This window comes from Crotalus tigris, unplaced genomic scaffold (assembly GCF_016545835.1).
Source record: "Crotalus tigris isolate CLP2741 ecotype Arizona unplaced genomic scaffold, ASM1654583v1 scf7180000024119.3904262, whole genome shotgun sequence".
In the NCBI taxonomy this organism is placed as follows: Eukaryota; Metazoa; Chordata; class Lepidosauria; order Squamata; family Viperidae; genus Crotalus; species Crotalus tigris.
Window position 1 is genome coordinate 240,660 of NW_024100396.1, and position 23,399 is coordinate 264,058.

A 23,399-nucleotide genomic window follows, 5' to 3' on the forward strand; every position below is an offset into this window, starting at 1 on the left:
GACTTCAACTCCCAGAATTCATGAGCCAGCTTGGCTCAGCATGGAAACCTCTCCCTTTCCCCTCAGCATGGCTGGCTCAGGAATTCTGGGAGTTGAAATCCACGAGTCATAAAAGAGCCAAGGTTGCCTACCCCTGGTCTAAGATAGGGCTTTTCAATCATTGTACCACTTATAGGATATGGCAATATCTGAGTACCACCAGTCACCTAGCAAGATGTCAAAAACTTGACCAAAAAATAAAAAAACGAAAAAAGTGATAAAGTACAGGTAGTCCTCGACTTACAACAGTTTGCTTAGTGACTATTCAAAGTTACAATAGCACTGAAATAAGTGCCCCCCAAGCCACAGCAAAGCAAGATGCCTGCCCGCTACCACTTTTCTAGGATGCTCGCGTACCACCTGCCAGGTGCCAATGTACCACAGGTGGTACCCGTACCACTGGTTGAAAAGCCCTGGTCTAGGAGGCTCACCGCTTAGAACAGGAGGACTTAGGACAGGGGTAGGCAACCTTGGCTCTTTTATGACTGGTGGACTTCAACTCCCAGAATTCCTGAGCCAGCCATGCTGAGGGGAAAGGGAGAGATTTGCAAGCTGAGCCATGCTGGCTCAGGAATTCTGGGAGTTGAAATCCACGAGTCATAAAAGAGCCAAGGTGGCCTAACCCTGACCTAGTGGATGCTGCAACCGTTGCAAGTGTGAAAAACGTTCATAAGTCACTTTGTTCAGTGATGTTGTAACTTCAAATGGTCACTAAATGTACTGTTGTAAATCGAGGACTAGCCGTGAAGTCTAGCTGTGGATGCAGGCTTCACTTTACATTTAGACCAATTTCAGCTGCATGGGTCAACTGGGGCTCAATATTCCTCCAGCAGCCCAGTGTTTATTGCAATAGCTTTTCTGCTTTTATTACGTGATTTGTGAACGTGTGGGTTTTTTTAACCCTTTTATTGCCAACAATAAATAGGGAGCTGCTCCATTTCTTAAGAAATAGATAAAACGATGAAAAGAAAAAGAAAGGAGAGCAAAAGTAAAAAAACATAAGAAATAACATACTACTTAAAATATATATCCCTAGGTTAATACGTATTTATTTCCTGAATTTCTTATTCTTTTTAACCATAATTAAGAATATATTTAATCTTTAATCTTTAAACATTCCCTTCAACACCTCTAGTCATCTAGTCTCCTTTGACTCTTATTCAAAACATTTTCATTTCATCATTGTCTTAAATTCAGTCACATTTAAGTATCTCAAACATTTCCTTTATTTAAATCATTTCAACTTTTTTGAAGTAGCAGAGAAGCCCTATTCAGGGGTCTGCAACCTTGACAGCTTTAAGACTTGTGGACTTCGGTTCCCAGAATTCCTAGAGCCAGTTGTCAAGGTTGCAGACCCCTGCCCTAGTTAGTAAACATATCAACCAATGAAATACCCCCTGATTTAAGGGCCTAAAGTGCACGTTGGGGAAATGCACATCAAATGAACTGTGCATAAATGCACTTTAATCCTTAGCCGGCCAAAGTCACTGCCACCAGCCACAGCTTGGCAGTCACTGGGTGGACCCGCTGGGTGACTCAGCCAGGAAATGTTGCTCTCCAATCAACAACCGAGATCAAACAGTCCACAGGAAAGAAAGAAAAAATTCTTCTGAAGTATATTTTCCGAATGTCGCTGGCTCGCCCGCCACAAACCAAGACAAGTTGAGCCCTGCAGATGGGGAAGATGAAATGTCTGGGCTGGCCAGTCAGCCCTGAAGGAATAAGTCTCAACTTCAGCCTGATCTGTTGAGCATTTCCCAGCCCTGCACGCTATTTATAAATGAATTTATTAAGAAGAACTGTCTGTATGTGGTCAGTGCAGACACTTCTCCTTACTTTTGGCTGCTAAAACTAGAGGACGGTGACGGGTGCAGAGTTAATATTACTGTTTTGTTTTTTTTTAATAGTGTTTGTTAACAAGGGTGCTGAGCACTCCCCAAAGGGGTTTTATGATGCTGAAATTTTAGGGAGAACTATTACTGTCCCTCAAATAGAGAATGCCCCATCGGCCACAGTGTTAAAAAAAAAAAAAGGAAACAAAAGCCAGTTGTTCTATCTCTTAATTCAGAAGATTCTTAAAACAAATATAAAATTGAAATCTTTTCTTTCAGGGCTTTGGATAAATAACTTGAAAAAAAGTAGAACTATATGTTACTACATATGTTGACTGTGGCAAAAATCCTATATGCACAAAAATGGAAATACACATCAATTTCCACAATGAAAGATCTGATGGGAAAAGCAACAGAACTGGCAGAGATGGCAAAACTTGCTTTAATTAAAGAAAAGAACTTATCCAGTTTTGATTCTACTTGGAAACTGCTTCTGGAGTTTATGTTTGAAATAAAATAAAAATAAAAATAAACTTTGAGAATGCCCCATTTATATCTCAATTGCTTAGATGGGCGGTTGTGGAAATCAAACAGACAAATAAATTTCTTGTGCCACACACACTGTCCCTTGCCCCAAACTCTGTCTGTCTGTCTGTCTGTCTGTCTGTCTGTCTGTCTACCTACCTACCTACCTACCTACCTACCTACCTACCTACCTACCTATCTATCTATCTATCTATCTATCTATCTATCTATGTATCTATCTATCTATCTATCTATCTATCTATCTATCTATCTATCTATCTATCTATCTATCTATCTATCTATCTATCCATTACATTTCTACATTGCCCAGCTCAACTTGAATTATCTTAGTTAAGATAACTAAAATAAGTAAGTTATCTTAATCATCTCAGTTCTCTAATATTTTACAAATGTTGGAACAGAGAAGTAATTTTTAACATGAACAGACAGGGAAAATGATTCAACACAAGGACAGAGTTAGATTATTGGGGGGTTTTTTGGTTTTTTTTTTAAACTTTTTAACTTGTTGTTTGGTTGCATTGGATTTATATCTGTCTGTGTCCACAGTTTCTAAAGTGCAGCTTATGGGCCATCAATTAAAGGATAAATCCAGCCTTAATTTGTTCTTGATGAAGCTACTTATCTACTTAAATGTGGGGGGGGGACTTTATAAATGTATAAAATCCAATTTTGGGAGATTGGAGTAAATTATTCTAGCTGTTCCTCCCCTTTAATCATTCTGGTTGCACCTGGTACATATAAAAGACCTATTACTTCCAGCTCCTTGCAGTTCAGATAAATATTTTCCAGGGAGATTTCTTATTAAAGGTATGGCATCTGTAAAGTATGTCAAAGTTTGCCCATAACAATCTTTTTGTTATGACAGAATTAAAATGAAGATTGTTAATCCTGGCAGACATAGGCTAAGTAAACGCGCCCTTCCCCAGGTCAAAGTTTGTTGTTTTTCAGGTCTCCTTCTGGAGTAGCTCCCAGATTTATGGGATAATTATCCTACACTGCCCTCCACCTACCTTTGTAAGTCCTTGACTTACAACAGTTCAGTTAGTGACTGTTTGAAGTTACAACAGCACTGAAAAAAGTGACTTATGACTGTTTTTCACACTTACGACCATAGCAGCATCCCCAGGGTCACGTGATCAAAATTCAGATGCTCGGCAACTGACTCGTACTTACGACGGTTGCTGTGTCTCAAGGTCACGTGATCCCCTTTGGTGACCTTTCTGACCTTCAAGCCAGATTCACTTAACAACCGGATTACTAACTGATCAACTGTAGTGATTCACTTAACAGCTGTGGCAAGAAAAGTCATAAAACGGGGCAAAGCTCACTTAAGAAATGCCTCACTTAAAAACAGAAAGGTTAGGCTGAATTCTGGTCGTACGTCAAGGGCTATCTGTAGTTGCAGCAGCAGTAACGTTGCACTGTTATGACTATGATTGTTATTATTATTAAGGCACAGATTGAGAGGAAGATGGCCGTGGAAAGATCAGCATGCAGGGGGAAAAAAATTGTTCTCTTTTGCTTCCTAGTCAAAAACAAAATACGCCATTGGATAAGGACGCCCGGTCAGATCCCTGAAGGGTGGGAATTAGCTAATAAATAAATAAACCGATCCCATGTTAGTTTAATCTCATATTTACCTTGCTATTGCCAGTTCTTATATTTTAAGCAGTTGCAATCCTCTTTTACGACCTTCTGACAAGCAAAGTGAAGAGAGAAGGCAGATTCATTTAACAACCGGGTAACTAACATCAACGGCAGTGATTTACTTAACAACTATGGCAGTGATGGCGAACCTTTTAGAGACCGAGTGCCCAAACTGCAACCCAAAACCCACTTATTTATCGCCGGGTGCCAGGTGGGCGTGGCCCACTGGATGGGCGTGGCCGTGGTGGTCATGGCAGATTGGGTGGGTGTGGCCAAGGTAGGCGTGATCACCTCAATGTTGCTCGTGGGGAGGGACGCCTGTGGGGGCTGGGCAGGGTTGGGGGAGATCCAGAGGATCTCTGGCAGGTGGGGCAGTGGGCAGGAGGTTCGTCCTGCAGGAAGACGTGAGGCAAGGCAAGGCAGGGCAGGGGTGCCATTGTCACAGGGCAAGGTGAGGCAGGGATCGGGGCAGCTGCTGCCTGACACCATCGGCCCCTGCACACAGAGGCCAGCGAGCACATGGGTGCTGGGATGCATCCAGCCACATGAGACCTCGGCGAGTTAGCGGGCGGCTGGTTGAAGAGGGACGGTTGCCATCTCCGGGGCATGGCCCGCTTGCCCACAGAGAGGGCTCTGAGTGCCGCCTCTGGCACGCATGCCATAGGTCTGCCACCACTGAACTATGGCAAGAAACGTGGCAAAATGGGGCAAAACACACTTAAGAAATGTCTCACTTAATAACCAAAATGTGTGGCTCAGCTGTGGTTGTAAGTCAAGAACTATCTGTATTCCTAATTTTGCTTCTTCCACGCATTAGCATCTGGGGCATAATAAAAGCCAAAGCCAAAATTGGGAGGTGGGTGAGATTTGCATCCAGGTGTAAAATTATATTGGCAAATGTACAGAATCTTACAGAATAACAGAGTCAGAAGGGACCTTGGAGGTCATCTAGTCCAACCCCCTGCTCAGGCAGGAAACCCTATACCAGTGATGGCGAACCTTTTAGAGACTGAGTGCCCAAACTGCAACCCAAAACCCACTTATGCATCTTCAGAGGCCAGGTGGGTGTGGCGCATTGGCTGGGTGTGACCAATTGGGTGGGTGTGGCCCATTGGGTGGGCACGGCTGCGGTGGTAATAGCAGACTGGGTGGGACTAAAAAGTTCAATCAATCAATTCCAACTTTACAAAATCTTTTTTTTCCCATGAGAAGTTGAAATTGACTGATTGAACCTTTTTTTTTTTTTTTGCACACGCGGCGGAGGCCTAAAGCAAAAAGGTTTTATAAAACCCAGCTGATGGCCTAGGGCTGGGGCGACGGCACGAGTGCCCACAGAGAGGGCTCTGAGTGCCACCTTTGGCACTCGTGCCATAGGTTCGCCACCACTGCCCTATACCATTTCAGACAAATGGCTGTCCAGTCTCTTCTTAAAAACTTCCAGTGTTGGAGCATTTACTGCTTCTGGAGGCAGGTTGTTCCACTGAGTTAATTGTTCTAACTGTCAGGAAGTTTCTCCTTAGTTCTAGGTTGCTTCTCGCCTTGATTAGTTTCCATCCGTTTCTTGTCCTGCCCTCAGGTGCTATGGAGAATAGGTTGACCCCCCTCTTCTTTGTGGCAGCCCCTCAAATATTGGAAGATTGCTATCATGTCACCCCTAATTGTTGTTTTTTCTCCTTGAAACCAACCTGGTTGATAACCATTCCTTTTTGCACACTGTCTCCACAGCAGAGATGGGAGGTTTTCTGGGTTCATAAAAGGCAACAGATGGTATTCAAACCCATAAAAGGGATGAGCCCATCTAACTACAGTAGCTGTTGGGATGGAAAACCCTTGTTGGGTAAATCTCCCCAGTTCACTGCTCCTTATTTTATTTTGTGCTGCTTGATAGAAACCTTTAGATTTTTACAGGGGTTCTCAACCTTGGCAACTTTAAGACTTGTGGACTTCAACTCCCAAGTCTTAAAGTTGCCAAGGTTGAGAACCCCTGCTTTAGAAGCTGCCCTGGGTCAGTAGCTCATACTGGATTCCAAGCTTTGAGATGAGACTCAGAGACGCAATGGAAAACACTCAACAAATAGCAATAACACTTGGGCTTATATACTGCTTCACAGGGATTTACAGCCCTCTCTAAGAGGATTACAGGGCCAGTCTATTGACCCCAACAATCTGGGTCCTCATTTTACTGGAAGGATGGAAGGCTGAGTCAACTTTGAGCCAGTGAGAATCGAACTGCTGGCAGCCAGCAGTCAGCAGAAGTAGCCTGCAGAACTGCATTCTAACCACCGTGCCACCAAAGCTCAATTAAAAAGTCACTAAACCTCCCAATAGATGCCACCGGTATCACCCCCCCTTATAGTTACCTGGATCTCTTTGATGTGAAACGCCAGGATCAGGATCACTAATCCCACCGTAGAGAGGGTGATGAGGCACTTGGTCATGAAGGCATAAGCAAACCACTGAAAGGAGAGCAAGAGAGAAGAGATGGGTTAAGGAAACTCCTCAAGGATGTGGGCCTGAAACCAGCAAAGGTTTGAGACGTCTGCCTTTGGTTTGAGGGCCATACAGAATGGATGGAACGGATGGAAACTAATCAAGGAGAGAAGCAACCTAGAACTAAGGAGAAACTTCCTGACAGTTAAAACAATTAACCAGTGGAACAACCTGCCTCCAGAAGCGGTGAATGCTCCAACACTGGAAGTTTTTAAGAAGAGACTGGACAGCCATTTGTCCGAAATGGTGTAGGGTTTCCTGCATGAGCAGGGGGTTGGACTAGATGACCTCCAAGGTCCCTTCCAACTTTACTATTATTATTATTATTATTATTATTATTATTATTATTATTATTATTATTGATCATCGCACAGTCAGCCAGATGTTCAGACTGGATTTGGCATTTGGTCTACCTATCGAGTCCTTACCCAGGACCTGGGATAGGCAGATGTGGATGTTTGATGGTATTACAGATATCGTCGCAGGATGGAAGCAGTTCCTAGTAAGGCCGCCTTTTGCAATAGGTCCCTTCTAATATTATTATTATTATTATTATTATTATTATTAAGATAAGATAAGATAAGATATAAGATATAAGATATAAGATATAAGATATAAGATATAAGATCAGATAAGATCAGATAAGATAAGATAAGATAAGATAAGATAACCTTTATTGTCATTTTTTTACTGTGGGCACAACGGCACACATCAAAAATGAAATTTAGTTGCCCGCTCTCAGAGTGAAACACATACATGACACACCCTAAAAATATACTATATACAACATATATATAGACCCACACCCCTACATATACATAACAAATAAATATTAAATACTGTCCATCTTGAATATATAACGGAAGGAGGACGCTTGAGAGTTCACAAGGTTAATGCTGTATGGAATGAAACTATGGCTGAATCTGGATGTTCTGCTGTGGATACCATGAAGCTCCTCCCAGAAGGTAACAAGGAAAACAGGTCGTGAAGAGGATCTGTGGTGTCCCAGATAATCATACAGACCCTGCTCAAGCAGCGCTTCTGTGCTATGTCCTTGAAAACACGGTTTTTGTAGTACTGTTGCACTGGCTAACTAACATGGGGGGGGGGTTGTATTTATTTGTTTATTTTCAATGGTATTGCAATTAATTTCCCATAAGCCTTAACCTTCAAGAAAAAGCTTCTCTTTCAGAAACCAGGACTGGCAGGAGAGCATTCAATACATTGTAGGTAATTGTTTCATGTTTAGTTCTTCTCAAGCCCCCATAAACAGAGGAGCCGAGCTGGCGCAGCAGTTAGAGTGCAGTACTGCAGGCCACTTTAGCTGACTGTGTTCAGCAGGTCAGCGGTTCAAATCTCACCGGCTCAAGGTTGATTCAGCCTTCCATCCTTCCGGGGTAGGTAAAATGAGGACCCAGATTGTTGGGGGCAATGTAAATATATATATATATACATTGCTTACTGGTGTACACCGCTTAGAGAGTGCTTGCACTTAAAGCGGTATATAAGTCTCATAAATAAATAAATAAATTAGTCCAGCCAACCTTGGGAAGCACTGAGAATGTTATCTTACCCATTTTGATGTTTTTACTTTGCAAATGTTTCTTTTACTTTTCGTCAGAATACAATGCTCTTTTCTAGGGCTATGCTCATATATTATTGCTGTAATGTAACTGAACAGGTGTCATGTCTCTTTCTAAAAAAAAAACACAATCCAGGTTTGCTTTGAAGTTCTTGGTTCTGCTAACTATAAAAGTAAATGTAATCCATTTCTTGAGATTTCCCCTTTCTCATAGAGAGACTGTACTTTATCAGAGTACTCTAATAAATTGCTTTTAAATGATCTTGGTTGCTTATTGGAAAAAAAGGTAAACTGAGGCAGAACCTAGGGCCAGATTTGGCCATCATGGTTAGAGAAGAACCATGCCTTCAAGTCTCCCCATGGCTATTTTGACTTCCATTCCATTCGAACAGGGGACTGAGACCACCATGTTCCTTCTGGCCATTAAATAAGGGCTGCAGAAATGTGTAGGAATGTGCATAAAGCATCTTTTCCTGAAAAAACAATCATAATTTTTCCCCCAGGTGACACAGCAGTTTTAGAAGCTCTTCCTGCCCACGTGGGGATATAAGCAATGGAGGAAACCATATTTTTTTCCTTGAAGGTAAGCAGAGGCATGTCCAGCAAAAACAGCCAGAAGACCCTCAAAGCTGTTGCCATGGCTTGGAAAAAGATGTTCCTGTTTTAGCAATCTTTTTTTTAAAAAAAAAAAAGTTGTGCATTGCATATACATTCCTGCAAATTCTGCAGGGTTTCATTCAAAGGTTTCCATAATAGCTGTTTTCTTCTACAACATACGATTCTGCTAGGTCAGTCTTTTTTGAATAGCAGTTTTGGGGGATGTGGACCTTTGGAACGGTGACATGAAGTTGATGTGTGGAGCCTAGCTTTCCCCAACCTCACACTATGCCAGGGGTGTCAAACTGCCGGCCTGCGGGCTGATTTCATCATACCAAAACCGCACCCACCCCATTGCCGGCAATGCAAAAAGAGTTGTGATACCTCGCAACACGTCACGTTGAGGAAGGTTTATATAAACCCATTGTTTGCCATTTTTGTAATGACATTTGTAGGCCCTTTTCATGGTCGAGTTCTGGAGAAATTAGAATGTTTAAGGGGATTATATTGAGGGAGGAGGAGGAGGAGGAGGAGGAGGAGGAGGAGGAGGAGGAGGAGGAGGAGGAGGAGGAGGAGGAGGAGAGAAAGAGGAGGAGAGGGAGGAGGGGGAGGAGATGAGAGGAAGAGGATGATAAAAAGAAAGAGCAGGAAGAGAGGAGGAGGGAAAGGGAAGGAGAAGGAGAAGAAAGAGGAACAGAAGGAAGAGGAGGAAGAGAGAAAGAAGGATAAGACAAAAGAACAGAATGAAAAGGAAGAGAGAAGGAAGAGGAGGAAGAGAGAAGGAGAAAGAGATGGTAAAGACCAGGAGAAAGAAGGAGATGGAGAAGGATTGTTGTGATCTTTTAGTGCACGCAAAAATTGAGGTGCACCTTGAAAATCCACTTGTAAAAACTATAACTAAATGCACAGCTGCAGCCATCTGCCAATGGAAGAAACCCCACCGGTGGAATGTGGTCCCACTAGAATTAGCCTCGCACAATACCCTTGCACTCTGGCACCTTGCTGGAGGGAATGCGGTAGGTGAATTCACCAAACACATTCAATACCTGGCTATCAGCCGCGGAAGTTGTCTGGAACTCAAGAAAAACGCTATGGCGATAAGTTCAAGGCTAACAGAAGGAAGTCATTGTTCACACAGTTTAAACAAAAGATTATTAACAAGGGATTCACTGCAGGGATCACACCTTGTCCGTGCTGAAAGATCTATGTTTGGTTCCCATTTATTTTTTTTGGATCTGGGACAAGATCAGATATCCTGCAGCAGCTGTTAGGATCTCCGCGGGCCGTTCATGAGACTTTCGGTGTTCCCCTTTTTTAAAAAAACAAAAACAAAAAAATACCCAAACAAAACACCTGGCCTGGTGCCCTGACTGGAAATAGCCAAATTAAATAGGCATTTAATTTCCCACAATTCTCCTAAAGTGGTCTTGAGCTAGGCACCGGTTATAAGTCGCTCTTTGCATTGTAATTTCAAACGGTCACTAAAAGCATGGTTGTAAATCAAAGACTGCTCTTATATGCAGCTCCCAACACATTCCATGCAACGTAAATGTAGTCTTTTATCCCTAAAGATCAGTGGTGGGATTCAGCCAGTTTGCACCAGTTCAGCAGAACCGGTAGCTAATTTTTTGTTGCCCAGGCCCAGAATGGACTTCCAGAAGCGGCATCCACATAGAGAACTGGTTGTTCACATATTTGAATCCCACCACTGCTAAAGACTGTGTGTCCAAGCTGAGTATGTTCAAATTTGAGTCAACAGTGTAGTTCAAAATGCAGCAGCCGCATTTTATGGCCAAAAATCAGGAATCTGGACGCATCTTTCCTGAGTAGCCAAGTTTATTTGAAGGCAGAAGCTTTTGTGAGGTACCGTTCATGTCATCAGATGCACGAGCAGTTAGATTTTATGTAGCTGCTGAGGGAGGCTGCAGCACATGAAAACTTTTGCCTTGAAAACAAAGCTCCTTCTGATTTTTGACCACCATAAAGTAACCAGGTTTTTCTCTTACAATGTCTAATGTTGTAGCTTCTTTGACCTGCCTCTCTTATTCTTTCAATGCAGTGTTTCTCAACCATGCCAACTTTAAGACTTATGGACTTCAACTCCCAGAATTCTCCAGCCAGCCATGCTGGGGTTGAGAAATACTGTCTTTAAGGACCAGGCTTTTTTTTTTTAACGTCCTTGCTGCATGGAAGGAGTTAAATTTTGCTACCTCAAACACAGATGAGGTGAGGGAGTAAGGCTGTGCCAATAGACCCAATCTACGATTGTGTTTTCCTGTTGCCGTGACATTCACCTAGATAAACCACCTTGACACCTGAGCCAAGTGTTCTTTAGAAAAAGCGGCCTGTTTCAAGTGAAGCCTGTCCACCCTGGCCCTCAAGTCATAACTCTGAACATAGTACATAATACATAGAGCTATATTGCTGTAGGATAGCACCATAAAACCTTCCTTGGAAAAGTTTTACAATCTGCCTCTTCGTGGTTTCCAGGGAAGGAGGTACCACTTTGATTCCGGGATCCCTGTAATTCCCCTTTGAGGATGATAAGGAGCTAATAAAAAAAAAACGCACAAGTACGTCCTTGAGGACAAGGTTTGTTCAGCCTTAAAGAAGTGGCATTGCTCAGGTTTGATTTGGAAAAGAAAATAAAAAACAATGGACTTTGAATCTGGATATTGAAGGACGGCCAAGGCAGCAAGGGAGAAACATCCTTAATAAATATTATTTCAATATGTTTACCTTCAGAGATAAACAATCAAGCTAATTAACTGTGTTCACCATATAAACACATAAATGCACATGGTTACGGATCACCATTTCTGATCTTCCCAGCCAGCTTCCAGGAAGGGAAGTTAATGCGGGAAGCTGGATCCACTTAAGGACCATTTGTTTTGCTTAATGACTGCAGTGCTTCGCTTAAGAACTGTGACATGGCATTTGTGTCAGAAACGCTGAGGTACTTCCGGATTGAAAGGATTAGCTGGTGACATCACCGTTGCCTGGGGGATGGCTCATGTCTCCAGCAGGAGCTGAAGCGAAGGACGAGAGCTCACCCCATCCTACTGCAACAGGGTCTCGAACGCTGGCTTGCTAAACTCCAACCCAGCGTCCAAACCACACAAGCCACCATGCTCTATAACTGTGGCAAAAAAGATTGTACAACACACACTCACAAACACACATACATCATACAGACATATGCACATGCTTATGTACATACACAGCAGGTTTTGTCAAAGCACACCTAAGTGAGACTGTGTGGTTTATTGGATCTATTTCCATTTCCGGTTTCCCTACAACATTAGCCTGGGTTAGGCTAAGACAGGGGTCCCCAACCTTGGCAACGTTAAGACCTGTGGACTTCAACTCCCAGAATTCCCCAGCCAGCATGGCTGGCTGGGGAATTCTGGGAGTTGAAGTCCACAAGTCTTAAAGTTGGCAAAGTTGGGGACCCCTGTGCTAAGAGACTGGCCCACAGTCACCCAGGGAATTTCCAGCACCTTCTCAGAGAGAGGGGCCGGCTGAAAGTCACATAGTTGCTTCATACCTAAGGCGGAATTAGAATTCGGGGCCTCCCATTTCCTGGTCTGGCATCTTTTACTCTACACCAAACTGGTTTCTTAATCACAGTACTACTAATTATCAGGCTCTGCCTTCTTGCCATTTCTCTCCAAGCACAGCAACATCTGTGGCTTGGTGTCCCCAATGATTCTGGGGGCAGCATATGGGTCTTGTGTAAAGAGAGGCTAGCAGCAGTGAAGCTTTTAGGTCAGCAGAAACCCCACTCTAGCATCAAAGGGCTTCCCTATTCGTTGCTAGCAATCCTGCCACGGACAATTTATAAGGCTCTAAATTTGCCTGTTTTGTAGTTTTAATTTGTATCGGTGTTTTATGCAGATATGCAGGAACAACCTGCTTTTTCTTCAACAACTGTTTTTCTGAAAATAAGACCTAGCTGGAAAAAAAAGCCCTAGCATGATTTTTCAGGATGCTCGTAATATAAGCCCTATCCCCAAAATAAGCCCCCGTTAAGATCCTCATCCAGACGGATGCATTTAGTACCGTATTTCCCCGAAATTAAGATCTAATTGGGAAAAAAAAGCCCTAATGCGTCTTTTGGAGCAAAAATTAATATCCAACCCGGTTTTATTTTCAGGGAAATATGGGTAGGTCAGGGGTCCCCAACCTCCGGCCCGCATTCAGAACCGGAGCAGGGAAGCAGTGCGTGAGCATGTGTGTGTGTGTGCGTCCCCATTTGCACAAGCAGTGGGCAAGCATGCATGTTCCATTTGTGCAAGCAGGCAGTGAGCGCAGCAGGCGAGTGTGTGCCCGCCTCTCACGCAAATGGAGCTGCGTGGTTGCACACTTGCCAGCCACTTGCATGGAATCACCTCCTTCCCACCCACCCCTGCCGGTTCGCAAAACCGGAAAGTTTGAGGAACTTTGATATAGGTAGTGTCTATGGATAAGATAAAGGTAAAAAAATGTTTTTGAGCGATGTTGTTGTTTAGTGGGGAGTGTTTTAGCCTGAGGGGAAGGAGACCTTTTCAGTGAGGGAAGTCTTCCACACAACTGTTCCAGCATCCCCAGGGTCACACGATCAAAATCCAGAAGTGTTTACGACAGTTGTGGTGGCCCACAATGATGTGATCACGGTTTGTAACTTCCAAGCTGGCTTTCCACAAAAAGGAAAGTCAGTGGAGGAAGCCAGCTACAAATTTATTTAACAACTACAATGATGCGCTTAGCCGAGCAAGACACCTGCCTGCCCGCCCGGCGGCGCTCTTCCTCCTGTCTGAGATTTTCATTGTTGTGAGCATTTCTGTTGAGGATTGGCAGTGGGGGTGGGGTGGGGGGTGTTTGGTTTTTATTCCCCCCGTCTGCCGGGTGGTTGCAGCAGGTTTTGGTCACTTCACATGATCCTGGGACACTGTGACCGTCATAAATATGAATCAGTTGCCAAGCATCTGAATGTATATCACAAGACCCTGGAGATGCTGCAACATTCCACCTGATCGGTGCTTCTTCTGGGCTCAGCAGAAGTGCCAGGATCAGCGCCAAGCTCCAGCTGAAGACTGGCACTGATCCTGGCGCTTCCATTGAGCCCTGACAGTCCCAAAGAAGTGCTGATCCTGGTGCTTCCGCTGAGCCCTGACAGCCCTGCAGCTCCAGCCGTCTCTCGCTCAGGCTTGTGCGGTACTGCCACCGGTTCAGCTTATTCCCCTCCCCTGCTACCACTTTTCTAGGATGGTCACGTACCACCTGCCAGGTGCCAATGTACCACAAGTGGTACCTGTACCACTGGTTGAAAAGCCCCGGACTAGATGACCTCCAAGGTCCCTTCCAACTTTACTATTATTATTATTATCGCTTTTAGCCAGTTTCAGGATCCTTTTCACTCCTACCATTGCCAGGAGAAGAGGGAAGTTCCCACCACTGAGGATTGTTGCCTTGTTAGCACCTGTCACCAGACTATCCACATTCGTATTTATCCTGACTTCAGTCCAGCTGCACTATTTTTTTTTCTCCAGTCCTAGCCATGAAGGGAGCAATTGTGCCTAAACAAGAAGAACATACTTGTTCCTTCAACCCAAATTATGTGCCAGAACTGGTTGGAGAAGAAAATAAAAAAGGAGGGGAGGAGAAAAAGGTGTTTCCTGATAGAGAGCTCTTAGCAATATCAAGCACAGCTTTTCCCATTTGTCTTTCCCCTCTGTGCTAAGAAACAAGGGACTTGGAGGGGGAAATACCGTAGCTTCCCAAGATGCAAAGTTCCATCTATAAATCCATTCATTAGGAGCACAGAGCACAGAATATTTAGCCTTCTTGTTTTATTTTTGCAACCCCGATCTTGCAAGGGATTTCAACTTAGCTCTTCCAGTCCTGGCCCAAGGACTTAACCACTAGAGTGTATGGGAGAGAATAAGACATCTAGATTCAGATCTGAGGGTCTCTGGCAGAAGGGTGTAGGACCGGGGCAAGTGCCAAGGCATGGTCCATTCATTCGTTCCTCACAAAGGGTGACACCTCCCCAGCATGCACTCAGGGGGCAGGGCTGATGCGGCAGGGGCTGGTTCCTCGGTGTTTGGAGGCCTTGTGGAGCTAAGACTGAATGCGTTTCAGCATAGATGGCCACCACAACATTGTACATTGGCTCCTGGCCGGCCTGGGCCAGGGCCAAGGCATTGGGGACTGTTCCCTCACTGTTTCCAGGATGGCTTTGCGGGCCACATGAAACCACTTCGCGGGCCGCCTCTGGCCCCCGGGCCTTGTGTTTGACATGTCTGGATTACAGAATTTCTGAGTAATGCTTTCCTTCACGTCTCCGGCAATTTCTCCACCGTGTTCCCAAACAAGGAGGAGAGAAGACCAAAGCAGACCCAGAAGGGATCCAAGGTCAGGAAAAAAATCAAGGGAAGCTGACCGGTGCCCTTTGCCAACGGTTAGGCAGAGGCAAGGAGCTGGCAGTCCAGAATAAGGAAGAGCCAGTTGGGGAGAGAGCAGACTTCTGAGCTGATATGGCCCCTGGTTCTGTGCCAGATGTTGAAAATTGTGCAATCCGCCAACTCCCAAACAAAAGATTGCTTTTTATCCCACAGGTAGCCCAAAACAAGGAAGTTCCTTCAAGATGCTTCCTCAAAGCTTTTGGGGGCTGTCAATCCAAAACAAGGACAGCATTTAGCAATTGTGCATGGCCCCCGCAGGAAATCTTCTTCCTCCTCTCTCTTGCACATAACTTGGAGAAACCAAACCGGGTTTGTCACATGCTGATCACTGCAAGATTTAAGGGGATTTAAGGCTAAGATGAATGTCCCTGTAATGTCCTGATACGCAGGAACATCGTCTAGGCCGCTCTTATTACAGGTCCTGCAAGATATGGCTGCAGGTTTTGCTAACTGGCCAGGAGGAAACACACACACAAACACATACACACACACACACATATCCTGGTTCTTGCTTTTGTTGCTTCCTTGATCTCTGGGCCAGCAGCCAAATATTTTGTGGGAATTAAAGTCCCAAACTGCCTCCCCTCAGCACCCTTTTCACGATGGGTTGTTTTGAACGTGAAGCTGGCACACTCGGAACGGAAAGTTACACAGCAGCTGGTTCCCAAGAAATTGGGATAGTGAAGCCTGGCGTTTGCACGCTTCAGCGTTCCTTTGCTTTCCATTTCACACCTAGGGCACCAGAGTGGATGAAGTGGCTGCTGGTAATCAGCACCCCATCATGGGGGCACTCTGCCAAAACAAGCCGGATATCGGGGTTGGTGAGGATCAAAACGCACAACCACTTTGCATAATTCTTTCACTTCAAGCCAACTTGCTCAATACTGGCCACAGAGCAACCAGAAAAGTTTTAATATTTGTTCTTCTCACGCTGTGGCCCTCCAGGCTACAGCTTCGGGGCCAAACGGTTTTAAATGAAATCTTATTTATCCTACAGAAGTAATAACGTTATAGATAGTCCTCGATTTACAATGATTCATTTAGTGACCGTTCAAAGTTACAACAGCACTGAAAAAAGTGACATTCTACCAGTCCGAATAAGGACAGAATGACAAGAGTTGGAAGGGACCTTGGAGGTCTTCTAGTCCAACCCCCTGCTCAAGTAGGAAACCCTATCCCAGTAGTTCTCAACCTGTTGTCCGCAGACCCCTGGGGGGCTGTCAAGCGTAGGCTTGAAGAAATGTTGCGCTTTAAATCTTGAGTTAAGTCTTGGTGGTTCGGGGCCACAAAAATTATTTAAAGGAGGGGTCTGTGGTGAAGAAAGGGTTCAGAACCCTTGCCCTATACCAGGGGTAGGCAACCTTGGCTCTTTTATGACTCGTGGACTTCAACTCCCAGAATTCCTGAGCCAGCCATGCTGAGGGAAAAGGGAGAGGTTTCCATGCTGAGCCAGGCTGGCTCAGGAATTCTGGGAGTTGAAGTCCACGAGTCATAAAAGAGCCAAGGTTGCCTACCCCTGGGCTAGACCATTTCAGACAGATGGTTGTCCAATCTCTTCTTCAAAAGTCCTTGCACTTATGACCACTGCATCAACCCCAAGATCACATGATCAACCAGATCACCAGATACCTACCTCCAGAAGCTGTGAATGCTCCAACACTAGAAGTTTTCAAGAAAAGACTGGACAGCCATCTGTCTGAAATGGTATAGGGGTTTCCTTCCTGAACAGGGGATTGAAGTAGATGACCTCCAAGGTCCCTTTATTTATTATTATTGTTGTTGTTGTTGATCATTGCACAGTCAGCCAGATGTTCAGACTGGATTTGGCATTTCATCTACCTATCGAGTCCTTACCCAGGACCTGGGATAAGCAGATGTGGATGTTTGATGGTATTACAAATATTGTCGAAGAATGGAATCAGTTCCTAGTAAGGCAGCCTTTTGCAATTGACTAATGGCAAATTTGTCAATGCCAACGATGGCGTTCAAGTGGTGCTCCAGTAGTTTTGGGATTGCACCCAAGGCGTCTATTACTATTGGTACTACCCTTGCTTGCCTTTGCCACCGTCTTGTAAGCCAATAGGAGAAGTTAGATTTGCTTAATGATCGCATGTTTCACTTAAGAGCCGCAATGATTTGCCTAACCACTGTGACAAAAGAAATTCGTAAAATGAGGCGTGACTCTCTTAACAATCTGCCTTGCTTAGCAATGAAAACCCCGGGGCCCAGCTTTTGCTGTAAGCCGAGGACCACCGGTTGAAGTAGCGGTTGTCGTCGTTATCGTTTTAAATCTTGTTCATCCTATTGCACAGATAGTCCTCGACTTAACAACAGTTCATTTAGTGACCGCCAAAGTTACAACAACACTGAAAAATGTGACTTATGACCGTTTTTTTTACAATTATGATCTTTGCAGCTTCCCCATGGTCCCATGATATAAAATTTAGATGTTTGGCAACTGGCATGTACTTGCGACGATTGCAGTGTCCCAAGGGCACGTGATCCCTTTGGTGACCTATACCAGGGGAATGGGGAAGCCAGATTCACTTAACAAGCGGATTACTAACTGCAGTGATTCACTTAACAGCTGTGGCAACGGGGCAAAGTTCACTTAAGAAATGTCTCACTTAACAACAGAAATGTTAGGCTGAATTGTGGTCGTAAGTCGAGGGCTATCTGTAGTTGCAGCAGCGGTAACGTTGCATTGTTATGACTACGATTGTTATTATTAAGGCACAGATTGGGAGGAAGATGGCCGTGGAAAGATCAGCATGCAGAAAAAAAAATTGTTCTCTTTTGCTTCCTAGTTGAAAATAAAATACGCCATTGGATAAGGACGCCCGGTCAGATCCCTGAAGGGCAGGAATTAGCTAATAAATAAATAAACCAATCCCATGTTAGTTTTATCTCATATTTACTCTGCTATTCTCAGTTCTTATATTTTGAGCGGTTGCAACAACTTGCGATAACTTGCTTGGAACCACCCATGTAAGCTGAGTTTTGCTGGGAATTACTCAACGGGTCGGAGTTTTCTCTAATTCCTTTTTGACCCTCCTTGCAAAGACAAAATGCAAATTGCAACAGACTTCTAGACTGAAAAGGTCAACTGAGTGTGACCCAGCAGTGACACTTGAACTGCAGAGGGACTCTCGGCCCCATGGTGCACACCCAAAGGCTCACCATCTCTCAAGGTCTTCAACTTCTGCAAGCAGATCTTGCTGCTGGAGAATTAGGGACCCAGCCAGAGAGCCAGGCTGGTGTAGTGGTTAAGATATTGGCCTAAGGACCAGGAGGCCATTGGTTCTAATCCTGCCTTCGGCACGAAGCCAGCTGGGTGACCTTGGCCAGTCACTCTTTCTCAGCTCTAGGAAGGAGGCAACACCAAACCATTATTGAGATCTGCAGGGATTTGTCTAGGCAGTAGATAGAAGTCAACACTGACTTGATGGCACCCTAAAATTAAAAAAAAAGGGATATATTTACATAGTAGTGTCCATGGGGCATGGGATAAAAAGGTAGGATGGTAGCCACAAGAGTGCATATCAAGCCCTGCCTGAGATTTTGGGGTGTGTGGGAATGCCTTTCTATTTTGAGGAGAAGAAGGAGGATCCACATGTTCCCCTTTCATCTGCCAATCTCCCTTCGGATGTCCTCACCCCAAAAAGAAGAGAAATGGGGACAGATTCATGCAAAATCCAGATGAACACGGGCTCAGTCCTAGTTCAGATTTAAGGGGTTCAAAGGCAGCTTATGTCACAGCATATTGCATGAACCAGGCATGAAGGCATAGTTGCTTTTGTAAATATCGCCGCCAGGTGACGTTGTTGTTGTTAGTTGCAAAGTCATGTCCAACCCATCGCAACCCCAAGGACAACGTTCCTCCAAGCCTTCCTGTCCTCTACCATCTTCTGGAGTCCATTTAAGTTCTCACCTACTGCTTCAGTGACTCCATCCAGCCATCTCATTCTCTGTCGTCCCCTTCTTCTATTGCCCTCAATGTTTCCCAGCATTAGGCTTTTCTCCAGTGAATCCTTCCTTCTCATTAGGTGGCCAAAATACTTGAGTTTCAACTTCAGGATCTGGCCTTCCTTCTAAAGAGCAGTCGGGATTGATCTCCTCTTGGACTGACCGGTTTGATCGCCTTGCAGTCCAAGGGACTCGCAGGAGTCTTCTCCAGCACCAGAGTTCAAAGGCCTCCATTCTTTGGCACTCAGCCTTTCTTTTTTTTTTTTTTTTTATATTGCACTCAGCCTTTCTTATGGTCCAACTTTCACAGCAATACATTGCAACTGGGAAAACCATGGCCTGGACTATGCGTACTTTTGTTGGCAGGTGATGTCTCTGCTTTTTAGTATGCTGTCTAGATTTGCCATAGCTTTCCTCCCCAGGAGCAACCAGGTGACATTACAGCTTCAGAATCTCTCATCTTGCCAGAAGCCAGTCAGACAATAGATTTCCAACACTGTTAAAAGTTTCCCATAGAATTCAGGGATCAATGAATCCCTAAATGTGAGTTTCTAAATGCTGCCAAACTATAGTTCCCAGAAATCTCAGCCAACCTGGCCAATGATGAAGGATGCTGGTCATTGTATTCTTTGCAATGTCTGCAGAATTAGCAAGTTAAGTTCTCCTTGGCTGTTCTGTAGAGCTTTCAGCTAGATCTAACTTGACATCTCATCTGGCTCTCCAAATGTTTGTGAAAATTTGGGGAAAAAGAAGTGTGGGCACCCTACCCTTCCCCCAGTTTGAAGGAAAAATCTGAGATCTGCTTCAAATCAGCAGCAGCCCACAAAGTCCCATTTGCTGTATTTATTTTACGAAATAGTCTTCATTTCAGGATTTCCTCATTACGTGCAAGTTCAGGCTAAGAAAGGATCAAGTTCTAGTTTTTTTTTTACTGCATCTAAACTAATAAATTCCATTCCCCAGATTATGCACAAGCATATACACTAAATGCACACGCATCTATTCACACACATCTATTCACACAGATCTGGACAGACTTGGGCGCTATCTAGCAAAATGAAATTCAGTGGTGAAAAAAGTAAGGTTTTATCTTTAGGCAAGAAAAACCAAATGTAGAGATATAGTATAGGGGGTACCTTGCTCAATAGTAGCAACTGTGAGAGGGATCACGGAATCCTAGTGGACAATCCCTTAAATAGGAGCCAGCCGTGTGCTGTAACTGCCAAAAAGGCCAACACAGTGCTAGGCTGCATTAACAGAGGGATAGAATCCAGATCACGTGAAGTATTAATACCACTCTACAAGGTCTTGGTAAGGCCACACTTGGAATACTGCATCCAGTTCTGGTCACCACGATGTAAAAAAGACGTTGAGACTCTAGAAAGAGTATAGAGAAGAGCAACAAAGATGATCAGGGGACTGGAGGCTAAAACATATGAGGAACTGGAATTTGGGTATGTCTAGTTTAACGAAGAGAAGGATGAGGGGGGACATGATAGCAGTCTTCCAATATCTCAGGGGCTGCCACAAAGAAGAGGGAGTCAAGCTATTTTCCAAAGTGCCTGAACGCAGGACAAGAAGCAACAGATGGAAACTGATCAAGGAGAGAAGCAACCTAGAACTAAGGAGAAACTTCCTGACAGAACAATTAACCAGTGGAACAACCTGCCTCCAGAAGTGGTGAATGTGCAACACTGGAAGTTTTTAAGAAGAAACTGGGCAGCCATTTGTCCGAAATGGTATAGGGTTTCCTGCCTGAGCAGGGGGTTGGACTCAATGAACTCCAAGGTCCCTTCCAACTTTATCATTATCATTATCATCACAAGAAAAACTTGGGAGAAAGAAAAAGATCGGGAAAAAGAGATTCCCACTGATGCTTCCTCCCTGTTGCCTGTTTTCCCGTTTCTCAGGACGACTCTGCCTTTGAGACACAAGTAGGATTTAGTAGGAAATTCTAGACAGGTTACACTTCAGTTGGATATTCAGTTCTTAACTTGAAAGGAAATAAATTCTCTTCCCCATCAAATTTATGTTTCATGCAGATTAAACAAAAGGAAGGTTCAAGACTCAGTTTCCTGTCCAGATCCAGATCCAGATTCAGATTCAAGAAATCTGGATCCAGGGGGGGAAAAATGCCTCCAGTCCTGGAAGATTCAGCTTGCATCTTGGTTCTTTTCCATGTTGTACTTAGTCTAGTTAATTGATCATTTTAACAGAATAACATCATTGGAAGGGACCATGGAGGTCTTCTAGTCCAACTCACTGCTCAGGCAGGAAACCCTATATACCATTTCATTTTCTACATCCCTATAACCATAAAACCATAAAATTACATTAATGCTTAATGCCACTAGGCTAAACAGCACGTTGAGCCAGTTTCAAAACTAATCCATCTTGGTGCATTGTGTGAGTGTAGCAACTGAGAATGCTTTTTTTTTTTTTTTTTACAAACACTGTTTTCTGAATACTTTTTAATAAGTCCATCAACCAGGATTTTTGTCCTGGTTGAGCAGAGTGGCGTTATGGAATGTTCATTAACATTCCAACTTCTGAGAGAGGAAGGTCATTTATGGGGTGTTTAAGCCAACTACATCTTTTCCCCCATGTTAACAGAATCCCTAAGCTGGCTCCTGTACACTTCCTGCAGGCAAACAGCAAAGCAACAAATGTGACAGCACTTTTTCTGGGATGCAAGGCAAAATCACCTTTGAAGCAAAGGCATGTTATTTGCAAATGTCACCTCTGAAGAACTGAAGAAGCTTCTTGGGCGAGAAGTGAAATATATTCGAGGAAAAACAAAGTCCAGTTGCCTTAAAAACACACACACACACACACACACCTTTGAATCACCCGTGAAGATCATTTGGATTCATCCACTGAGCACTGCACCCCATCCCATATGTATAATATCTGGACCACATTGGAGGATCCTTTGCCACGTTGGCTAAGCAGAGACTCCATATTCTAAGGCAGTCTACCTCTAGATGTCAGAGATGTGTAAGAGAGCCTGCACACAAAGGTACGAGAGCATCGTTTTGGTGTCCTCTCTATGCAACGCTGCAAAGCAGGCTATGATTTGATTCCTGGGGCAACAAATTGCTCATGGAGAGAGGAGAGAAAACACAGCATGCTTGCTGCGAAGCAAACACACATCCCTTCTATTATGTGCAGAATAACAGAACAGAATAACTTCCCTGGGGAGTTTGGTGCCCCAGGAATAAAACCGCAGCCTGCTTTGCAGCATTGAATAGAGAGTCATCAAAACAATGCTCCTCTGCCTTGGTGCCAGGGCTCTCTAGTCCAACAACCCTCCCCCCCATTTGAGCAGGAGACCCGCTACTGTTTCAGATAAGCAATCTCTCCAGTGAGGGAGTGCTGACATGATAGCAGCGTTCCAGTATCTCAGGGGCTGGCCCAAAAAAGAGGGAGTCAAGTTATTCTCCAAAGCGCCTGAAGGCAGGACAAGAAGCAACAGATGGAAACTAATCAAGGAGAGAAGCAACCTAGAACTAAGGAGAAACTTCCTGACAGTTAGAACAATTAACCAGTGGAACAGCCTGCCTCCAGAAGCGGTGAATGCTCCAACACTGGAAGTTTTTAAGAAGTTTTTTGTCTGAAATGGTATAGGGTTTCCTGCCTGAGCAGGGGGTTGGTCTAGAAGACCTCCGAGGTCTCTTCCATTATCATCATCATCATCATTATCATCATTATATTATTATTATCATCAACAACAACAACAACTTTGAAGGCGAGTTGTCCCACTGATTAATTGTTCTCACTATCAGGAAATTTCTCCTTATTTCTAGATTGGTTCTCTCCTTGATTAGCGGATACAGCAGAGTCTCTATCCCATTGCCAGCTGCCTGCTGAGACAGACCAAGGCCAAACCAACCTTTAGTGACTGTTCCAAGTTACAACGGCACTAAAAAAAAAGTGACCTGTGCACATTTTTCACACCTGGGACTATTGCAGCATCACCTGGTCATCATGAGTATCACGTGATCAAAATCTGAACTCTTGTAAAGGAGGGGAGAAGGAAGTAGGAAGGTTGGAGGAGAAGAGGAGAAGTGGGGAGAAAGGGGAGGAGAGTGGTGAAGGAAAGAGAAGAGGAGAGGAAGAAGAGGGAAGTAGGGAAGAGAAGAAAGGGAGAAAGAAGGTAGAGAAGAAGGAGTGTGGATACAGTGAAAGGGGAAATGGGCGAGCAACACCAAAAGTCATGTGTATGTATTTATTTCATTTTATCAAAAGTATCTT

At 44.2% G+C, this 23,399-nt stretch overlaps 1 protein-coding gene across 2 annotated transcripts in view; it reads right to left on the minus strand.

The window, feature by feature from the left end:
• KCNN4 (potassium calcium-activated channel subfamily N member 4) overlaps window positions 1-23,399 on the minus strand; it is a 44,098-nt gene that overhangs the window by 15,654 nt on the left and 5,045 nt on the right. The window contains exon 2 of one of the 2 annotated variants that reach the window (XM_039322717.1): window positions 6,425-6,520. The exons of the other annotated variant lie outside the window; for it this stretch is intronic. Within the exon in view, the coding sequence (XP_039178651.1) occupies window positions 6,425-6,520 (96 nt within the window). The remainder of the gene's footprint in view (window positions 1-6,424; window positions 6,521-23,399) is intronic. 2 annotated transcript variants of the gene reach the window in all.